This window comes from Trichophyton verrucosum (assembly GCF_000151505.1).
Source record: "Trichophyton verrucosum HKI 0517 chromosome Unknown contig00013_1.f1.exp, whole genome shotgun sequence".
NCBI lineage: Eukaryota > Fungi > Ascomycota > Eurotiomycetes > Onygenales > Arthrodermataceae > Trichophyton > Trichophyton verrucosum.
The window spans coordinates 180-9,643 of record NW_003315625.1 but is presented as its reverse complement, the minus strand read 5'-3'; the positions used below and the strand labels follow the sequence as shown (position 1 = coordinate 9,643).

The 9,464-nt window shown below is 48.4% G+C and overlaps 5 protein-coding genes across 5 annotated transcripts; 3 read left to right on the top strand and 2 right to left on the bottom strand.

Moving 5' to 3' along the window:
• Positions 1-569: 569 nt before the first annotated feature.
• On the top strand, positions 570-872 carry TRV_00190 (uncharacterized protein; the record flags this gene model as incomplete). The annotated part of the gene is made up of 2 exons (XM_003025593.1): positions 570-622; positions 701-872. Coding segments are annotated over 2 exons (225 nt in total), but the record flags the coding sequence as incomplete, so codon positions are not given.
• Positions 873-3,098: 2,226 nt separating this feature from the next.
• On the top strand, positions 3,099-3,883 carry TRV_00189 (uncharacterized protein; the record flags this gene model as incomplete). The annotated part of the gene is made up of 2 exons (XM_003025592.1): positions 3,099-3,784; positions 3,820-3,883. The coding sequence occupies 2 exons, from the start codon at positions 3,099-3,101 to the stop codon at positions 3,881-3,883; spliced, it is 750 nt and encodes a 249-aa protein (XP_003025638.1).
• Positions 3,884-4,651: 768 nt separating this feature from the next.
• Positions 4,652-5,596, bottom strand: TRV_00188 (uncharacterized protein; the record flags this gene model as incomplete). The annotated part of the gene is made up of 1 exon (XM_003025591.1): positions 4,652-5,596. One exon carries the CDS (start codon positions 5,594-5,596, stop codon positions 4,652-4,654), a length of 945 nt encoding a protein of 314 aa, XP_003025637.1.
• A 1,353-nt stretch (positions 5,597-6,949) lies between these two features.
• Positions 6,950-8,208, bottom strand: TRV_00187 (uncharacterized protein; the record flags this gene model as incomplete). Its single annotated transcript, XM_003025590.1, has 4 exons — positions 6,950-7,249; positions 7,319-7,691; positions 7,865-7,973; positions 8,124-8,208. 4 exons carry the CDS (start codon positions 8,206-8,208, stop codon positions 6,950-6,952), a joined length of 867 nt encoding a protein of 288 aa, XP_003025636.1.
• An 841-nt stretch (positions 8,209-9,049) lies between these two features.
• Positions 9,050-9,226, top strand: TRV_00186 (uncharacterized protein; the record flags this gene model as incomplete). The annotated part of the gene is made up of 1 exon (XM_003025589.1): positions 9,050-9,226. The coding sequence occupies one exon, from the start codon at positions 9,050-9,052 to the stop codon at positions 9,224-9,226; it is 177 nt and encodes a 58-aa protein (XP_003025635.1).
• Positions 9,227-9,464: the final 238 nt, after the last annotated feature.

The window sequence follows — 9,464 nt, the reverse complement described above, 5'->3', positions numbered from 1 at the left end:
AAAAAGGTATTCGCAGGTACCGCAGCGGTCACGGCAATACCGTATAAATAACCAGGAGGAGGGCCTTCTTCCTTTTTTTTTTTGAGTTCGTTCGGGGGAGGTGAAGTTAGTTAGTTAGACTGACTTAGTTATGTACCTGTTAATAAAGATGGATGGGTACAAGGCCCCCGGGCGAGGCGGCCATACAAGATGAAAGTACCTGTCCCTGTCCACTCTCTCCCTCCCTCCTCGTCCCCTCCCTCTCCCCCCCTGGTGGGTACGGGTACGCTCTTCATGCAAGAGATGAATCCAAAACTCGCCAGGCTAGCCCGTTGCAGGCATGCAGGCAGGAGTTGCTTGGGATATATTTCAAGCAGCGAGCAGCCAATCAGGGCCGGCGGAAATTCCAATAGACGGGCCAGCAAGGCTTGAAACACCTTATTTTAGGCCTGGCTTGGGACTGGACCTTCTTGCTTCTTGTCGCAAGGGAAGGGAAAGGGAAAGGGGAAAACAAAAAAAGGAGAGAGAGAGATAGAGGTCGATATTTTGCCCATACAAGTTACTCTCCCGTCGTGACTTATTTCCTTTAGTCTAACTGGTGGATGGGCAGAGAGGGCGAGGAGGAGGAGGAGGAGGAGTTGCTGTTTGTCGCATGCAGGCCGCACCAGGGGTGAGAGAGAGATCGAACGCAGCATGGAGTTGATTAGCCTGCTTAGAATAGAATATCACTCCGAAGGGCTGGTCTGCCACTGTTCCTTTCTTTCTTTTTTCTTTTCTTTCTCTTTCCCTTTTCTCTTTTCTTCTTCTTCTTCTTCTTCTTTTTTTTTCAATTCCTTCTTATCCTGCTTCTTCTTCTGTCGTTTTCTTCCGGCTCTGAGGAACGTCCGGAGTAGCTACGGGGATGCCCAGTAACAATCCTTCCAGGCAGCTCTCCCACAGGACAGGTGATACCGACGCCGGGTGCCAGAGGTAGAAACCAGGGAGTGGAGCTGGCCAGAGGGAAACCTGCAGAGCTGCACGGAGGTAAGTAATATAATAATAGAAAGAAATAAATAAACACCAGTAGTCCTCGTCGTTGCAGCGAGCTGGCTAGCTGGTTGGCTCTTCGTCGCCTTGCTTTTCTTTAGTCTGCCTTCCCGTGGCTATCAAGCGCCGTCTAAGTAGTTATATTTCATGTGAGCATTATCATCAGTTTCACGCTCCGTGGCAAATGGTAGTCCGGTGAAGCGCTGGCAACTATGCAAGTAAGCATCGTTGTCGACTGGGCCTACACAGCTGTTGGGGCCAAAACTTTGACCGTTTTTGTTCGATGTGCACAGGAGGCAGCGAGGGTGTTATGTGCAAGTATAATATTTTGTTTTCCTTCGGTCGATATTGGCTGGAAAGCTTGAGGGCCGGGAGACCGACCTTAGAACCAGCGATCATATAGCCCGTTTATGGTTTGCCCTGTGTTAATTGGACATGCTGGCCCAGGAACGAAGCGCTCCAGGCGTCGGCTTGCCTAATAATGATTGGTCGTGGGCTTCGTGATAAGGTGTCCCTGTGTGTGGATAACGCCGCTTTCTGTTTGGCTGTTTTTGGTGCCATGTAACGAAGTAACTCCTGTATTTCAAACGAAATCAAAGGACCCTGAGACATCTAGAAACAGGAGCAGCCCATACTTATACATACGTTCATACATACATACCGAGCTCGTTCTTGTGTAATAAAAAAACAAAAACAAAAACAAAAACAAAAAAAGACCGTCTGTTCTCGAAGTTTGGCAGACAAGCCTTGGTCGCACAGAGCGTCAACGAGGGCAGATTTGGAGCCCTTCGAGGAATTAAAACCCATGCCAGCGAAGATGTATGCGCGTTGCGTTGCTTTTCCAAACACACACCCCCCTTCCCTTCCCTTCCCTTCCATCTTGCCTTTTTCTCTCAGGTGATTTTGTCGGGTGATTTGACACTTACGAGCAAGGCACTCACTCTGACTCTCTCGCGAGACACCGCTTGTTCCTCACAGGCAAGCAGATCATCCGCCCTAACTGGACTCAGTCGACTGCCTCGGCGCCACAAGCTCGCACACCCTTCCCTTTCCCTCCCCCCTCCAAGGCTATTCTCGGTTTGCTTTGCCTGCCTGCCCATTCTGCTGCTGAGCTGTTTAGGTTGGACTTCTCAACGGGAGATATGATGGGTCCGACGTGGAGAGGTACGGAAAGATCTGTAATTGGAGGGCAACACAGCCGGGGAGGAACCATGTTGCAGGGGAGCTGGATGATTGGAGCCGCCCGCCCTCCCTTGCCTGCTGCTGCTACTGATGCTGCTGATGCTGCTGCACAACCCACGAGAAACAAACAAAGAGACAGGCGGGCGGACAGGCGGACAGGAGGAGTCCAGAGTCCAGCCGTGATGGAGATCGTTGGGTGCGCAGAGCCAGTGTAAGAGTTGCACCTGTATCCGTACGCCGGCGGTAACTTAAAATAATAATTTATATCATAACACGACTCTCGGAGCCGGCCACAGAGAAGAGTCCATACTTAGTTAGTGAGCTTGTAGGTATCGACCTGGCCCCATCGCGATGGAGTCAACTTGGCGGCATGAGGTGGCTTCCCCTACTTATGGACATCCAGTTAGTTAGCGCGGTCCAGCCCGTACGCTCAATCTTACTAGGGGCAGCAGTGGTACTTCGTACTCCGTACGGATACATCCTGCTCCTCGACGGCCTTCGTCCCGCTGTCTATCTCTTCTTGTCCTGTCAGTCTCTTTATGGACGTTGAGATCGGGGTTCAAAGGGGGAAGTTCTTAGACACAACAGCCAATCACAGGTCAAGAAAATTAGCTCTCAAGGCAGACCAATCATATTTGACGAGTCGACGGACAGTCATCAATGACGTCTATAGCTTTCTACAGCGTACTTGTAGTTAACGTGCTTCAACCACGTAGATACATATATCACACCAACATGAGTGCAGTCACTACATGGACAGATATCAGAGTCACGGATGAACTGTGCCATTTCTATTATATCTATCTTACAACGCAACACATCACTTGACAACAGCTCTTGGCTCGTAGAAGAGCCTATTCCTCCACTTCTCTTACATCCTCTTTCGACATATACGATCTTCTTCTTGTAGCATGAAATTTAGCGGGTTGAAGTCCACTGCGGCTCTTTGGATATGCCGTCAATTATGGGCATCGTGTTGTGGACTATCCGACGATGAAGAAGTCGAGATTCCACATGAAAGCCATATATTTGAAAATGAATCCAATCTCACGGAAGTTCAACTCGAGCCAGTGATAGCTGAGCCACAATCCCCAGTCCACTCCCTCAGCGCCGATATCCTGTACTACCTTGTAGTATCCTTCCTGCCCCTGGTGGATACAGCCTCGCTTGCACTGATCTGCAAAGCCGCTTTCGTAGCTGTGGATGGAACAAGAGTTCTCCAAGAGTTGCGAGCCGAGCCGTCATATCGGATAAACTTTCTGCAGCGGCTGGAGCTGGAATTTCCAGACCACATCCTTTGCTATCTCTGTGTAAAATTCCATCGCCGGTTACGGGATATCTGGCAACCCTGGCTACCTTGTGAATCTGGGCGCGGGCTCATACACTTTGGGCAGTGGAAATTTCTATTCCCCTATACGTATGCCAAAGAGGTTGTGAATCATCATCGGTTTGGTCCACGACACGGACGCAGCGAGCATGATCTGGTGCCCCAGACGCAATATCCCATGTTCGAACCAGACAAGGACATCAAGGGAGTAGACTGCATGGATATAAAGTGTGTTGACAATGGGGGTGGCGTCAACCTAAAATTCAGGCGGTACGTATGGGTGGAATATAACCTGTCAAATCCAGTATCGAAGGCAAGGGCAACTCAAGTAGCGTTGATAAACTATCAACATCTTTGGAGTCCATTTAAGATGGAATTTAATTTGACTGAGGAACTCCCCCCCACGTGTTATAGGTGTGAATGGTGCGGCGCTGAGAGAGAATACTCTATTATTCACCTCCGCGATAAACCTGGATATGCTGCTCTTCGAACCACTCTATGGGAAAATGTAGGCCAGTGTGAAAATACAGAGCATGGGGAGTGGTATCACGTTTGCCAAGGTTTTTTGGAGATAGACGAGAACCACTCTATCCCAATAAACCAATGTGAATTAACACATTTGCATGACTTTGTCGATTGTGTCATCCCTACCGATCGAGAAAGGCATTGGGACAGAGAATGAGATAGGGCATTGGCACTGGCAAATTGAGAATAACCCCGGTTCCAGACCCTCGATACAAAGTAATATCAGGGGGGAAAAAAAGAAAAAAGACAAAAAATAGACATGGAAATGACTCTCACATGGAGAAAGACATACAGGTGATATGGATGTTAAAAAATAAAAAAATAAAAAAAGGGCAAGCCATGTGAGATACAATAGCTCATCTTCGTTTCGTTAATGACCAACAGCGTGATCACCAACTACTCGTCCCGATCACCACGAAGAGGTGTGAGCTTTTGACCGAGACGCGAGCGTACATACATACGTGCATACATACATACGAACAAAAGAAAAATCAAAAATACCCGCAGGTACAGAACTGAAGTCAGCTCGCAATGACACACCGCATAACTCTCCAAGGGCAAGCCCAGGGAGGAATTATGCAGGGGGAGAGCTCGGGGGAACCAGCCGCACCACTAGTCGGGACCTTGTCCAGCGACTTGCGGGTTAGCCGGTTGCCCAACCAAAGCAGGAATGAACTCAATGAGCCGGTCAAGCGTTTCGAGAGTTCTTTTCTGACTGTCATTGAAGGCATCAAGCCCCTTTTTGAAACCGTCCTGCTTCTCTATAACTTTCTGGAGCGAGTCCGAGGTTGTACCCCGAAACGGCTCTCCATCCTTGACTTTCTGCATGAGATTATCAAGGGTGGACCGGATTGTATCCTGTCCGGCCTTGAGGGCCTCACACTTTCTACCAAGAATGGCAAGGCGTGTGTTAATGGAAGAAAGACGCGCCTCAACAGCCTTGAGATGACTGTTAATGCTAGTCTTTATTTCATCTACACTTGTCTTCAGATCGTTATAGTTCTGCTGGTTTGGCTCAACGTGAGACTTGATGTTATCAACAACGGACTTCAAAGCACTGACGTCCCGCCTGATTGTCTCAATCTGTTCTTCCTGAGATTTGATAATCTCATCTCCCGTCTTCCCGAGGTTCTTGAACCACAATACAAGCTTCGGTACTACCGTCACCGATAGCACCGAAATTATAAGACCAACAAGTGGAGAGAAATAGACCATCCACCTTGCGGCGATCTGCCCATTAGTCTCACCTGTCGCGGCCCCGCCTGCAGTGGGGGAATCTCGGGCAGTCAATGCGGGTGCTGACATTACACGGGAGGTTCGGGTAGCAACAAAAAGGACAATCAAAAAGAGGCCGAGGGTCTGGGGGCCCATTCTCGCTGGGTATTCTTGCTGGCCTGTATGGCTGATGGTATGCTGCAGAGACGGAGAGACAGATGAACGGTAGACCGGTAGGTATCTGGTTGGAGCTGGGGTGGGCTGGGAGGGAAAAGAAGAGGAAGAGAAGAGGAAGAGAAGAGGAAGAGAAGAGACGAAGTTCGTGATGGAGAAGCAGGACATCGCGTTAACGCGGGGGTTTCCTAATCGGGTAGACGTGACGGTGAGGGCAGGAGCAAGCACATGACATGGAAAGCGCTAGTAAACCAAGACAAACGTAGGCGCAGGACAACCATTGACCAAAGGAGAGAGAGAGAGAGAGAGCAGCACTGCCGACACTTGTGGCCCAGGGGACGCTCTATTCAATGACCATCTAGGAGAGAGCTATTGATGGATTACAAGGCACAGATGGATACTAGGCAGTAGCAGCAGGAGAGATATAGAGCTACTCGCTGGGGTATAATTAGTGCATTCTACAGAGACGTTTGGGATATCATATATGTCTATGTTCCTTCAGAAGTCACGGAGGTATAGAAGATGCATGGAGAGAATAATAACTCGCTCTCCATGCTTGATGCTTCTGGCTTTCCAGCATTGAGAAAACTGGGTATAGTAGGGAATCCCGTATATTCCAGCGCCATGGGAATACACAATATACCATTCTCCAATACAGTAGTTTGTAGCTCACTTTGCTTTCCTCTATGCACTTGAGTGCTGGTAAATATCGCTACCGGAAGCAGAGACGTCGAGGACTGCGTGGCTCCTTTTGCTCCTCTTTTTATAGAGGACGTTGGTATTAGTCATCACATCAAGATATGTCACGTGCATCTTCCGCATCCCCGGCGCATAAACTTTTTGTCAATTACCGCTAGTAAGTTTGAGCGTATCTGTCTAACCACGCTAAGCCAGATTTAGTCTAGCGGCACAGGCTGCATCTGATGGGCTTCTTAGCTTCTTAGCGCGTTACTAGCCAGGCACCAGAAGCCGAGGCGGTAACTCAAAACGTCTACATATTATTTCCATGCAGGCTGCTGCTCGCATTCGTGTATGGTGGACACAACCTGTAGGTAACTACAGGTAGCCAGTGAGGTAGGTAGACTCCCGTGGCCTTCCGCCTCTTCGGTGTAACTAACTTCCTGGGATACATCGTTGGGAGATCAGGTTAACTATGTACTTTCTTCCCGACTTGGCCCTTCGTACTTCGTGATGCTCTCCCCTTCATGCGCTACCCTTGAGGTTTCCTCGGTCTCGCAACGGACACTATTCAGACCGAGCTAACAAAAGAATGTTTTAAAGACTCCTCGGCGGTTGGCCGCGCTGCTGGATTGATAACGAGGAGACTCCTCGGAGAATATTTCCCTGGGAAGCTGTTGTAACTCTTCCCGCAGGGATCAAACCGTGCTTAACGGGACATCCACTCCAGTCCTAAGATGTGTATATCCGGTTTGTTCAAGCGCCGCGCCCAGTTCAAAATGATCCTTATAGTCCGGGTTATCTACAGTTCCACCAATTTGAACATATTTTAGGTATAGAAAGTCATAGCTCATCGTGGAGATTACAGACATCTACATGAGAATCCTCAGGGTCCAAAACCAGAATTTTGGCAAATTCCGCAGCCCCCACAGCATCAGTGAAGAGCGGATCAATCGAGTCGCGGATCATACCAACATGGTGAGGGAGAACAGCAGCAATCGCGTCACGAATGATTTCAAATGCCGGCTTTGGCGCTTCACCACTCATCACAATTTCACCCACAGAATCGATATATACAACCGAGACACGGTCCTTGAAGTCTTGAATTGCGCTCTGCAATTCGAGTCTGTATTCATCCAAATTCTAGGAGAGCTACTATTAGATCTCACACTATGTTTGGAAGGATTATTCGGCGGTGTGTTCAGCACTTACATTGTCAAGCAGTCGCTTTGCACCAAGACTGGGTAGCCTTACACTGTACAAGTCCCCGAATGTGAACTCCCCCACCTCTGCCAACATAATCTGTAGATATTCTTCATTATAATCAACAAATATGATCGGAGGGAGATCATCTTCAACATTGCAGTTCTTCGGATCTAGGCCAAAACCTTCGCACGAACTGAGTCCGTACGCAAAGCGTCCAAGATAGAACTGTTTCTTGACCTGCCAATACCGAATACTGTTTTCAATATCTGAAGCGGCACTGAAAATCATGCCCATCGAACTGTCATTGAAATATTGCGGAACGGAAATCGCGGTGATATTTCGAGGCTCACCCAGGATGTTCAAAACTTCTTCCTTGGTGCTGCGTATTACCGTGCGAAAGAGCTCCTTATAATCAGGGCTGATTTCTGGCATTGGGGTTGGGATGAGAGATTCACCGTCCCGGATGTACCACTCCCCTGCCCGTTGACTTGTCTAGGGCTTAGCCAGGTTGCAAGAGGGAGGAATAAGGCAACAGACGGTTCATGAACGTACACTATGACCCCTTCATTTCTCTCTGTGTCTTCCATAAAGGCACGGTACTCGTCACTCCCCTTGATGCTGGTGACTGTAACCGGCTTGTCGTCGGAGTCGATATAAGCAACTTTGCTAAGAGATCCCTAACTTCAGTATTTCACAGGGAGCACTCGTTAATAAAATTGAAGACCCACATATATCTTGGGCCAAAGCTGACACCAAGGGCTGTGAAGACATTAGCATGTTTGCCATCTTATCTGTGAGGGCGCAGTCATACGGTATGGTCCAGTTTTTGCATCGGCAAAGACGACGGAGAGCAAGGATAGGAGGAGATACAACTTGGGTAGCAAAGCAGAAGCCATATTGCTGAGATTCAACAGTGTTAAAGGGACAGTTTTATGGAGTACTCTCTAGGACAATGTGTTTGTAGTTAAGTTAGCTCTTAAGTTGGTACGGGGTTAGTTAACAGGTAATATGTTGAATATGGGCAAAACGGCGAGAAGGAAGCGATCTGAATGAAACAGCAAGACAATAAAAGAGGCCAGTTTTATAACCGGTTGCCTCTCCAGAAGTTAATCAGAGACCCTAGCTGCACAGCCCCATGCGTGGTTTAATGTTGGATTACCATGCATTGATGACAAGTAACCAGAGTACAAGTTATATAGATAGGTTGGTCGAATAGAACCTAAAAGCGGCCTATCCCTGCCCCAGTTATCCAGTTAACAACGAAGTAACCAGTTAGTGAGTTTAGTTAACTACGTAATCAAAGCTGAAACTTGAGGCAACCTCTTTTTCTTCACACCCTCTCTCGAGTTCTGAGCAATCCAGGTGCAAACACTGCTGAAATGCACTCGGCGGTATAACTACAAGCGCAGGCTGAGCGCTAACTACTAGCTATGGATGAGCTGAATGCCTTCTGCCTCTACGGCTGCTCCAACTTGACCATCAAAGTCAGTTAACTAGAGACCCGCTTTCCACGAAAGAACAGCTTTGTTACTGTTAGCTCAAGCATCTCCCTGACATGCACTGCGCCGCCGTTTGCTGTTAACTGTTGGAGAGCTAATTTTGTATATGCACCCATCCCCAAGGCTAGAAAAGGTGAACTGAATCATGGCGTATGTATGCCTGTTATACCCTGGAGAGAAACCCATGAGTGGGTTACTGTGCAGAACCGCAGGCCCAAAAACCGGGAGAGTAGGGGCCATGGGCGGTTACAACACCCGCCTGCCGAGGCCATTTTTTCTTGTGCCTCTATCTGCTGCCGGTGCTGCTGCTGCTATTTCTGTTGTTGTTGTTGTTGTTGTTGTTGTTGTTGTTGTTGTTGTTGTTGTTGCAAAGTATACCTGCGGCAGGGCTTGTGACCCTGGCGTTAAGGGCTGAATAGACGTCTTGATTCAATACATAATTCTGAGACAGGAGATACTCGGGACCTCACATGAGCCTACCGCAGGCCGAGTGTCACGTCAAAGGAATTGATTCCCTGAGGTTTGGACCCGGGTTCCGATTCTCCCAAATCTATTTAATGCCCCAGTTCCCTTTGTAAGAACCCCCCATAACGGGGCTACTCTTATTTTGCTCTATTTTCCCATTCAGATATCCCATACTTCCTAGATCTAAG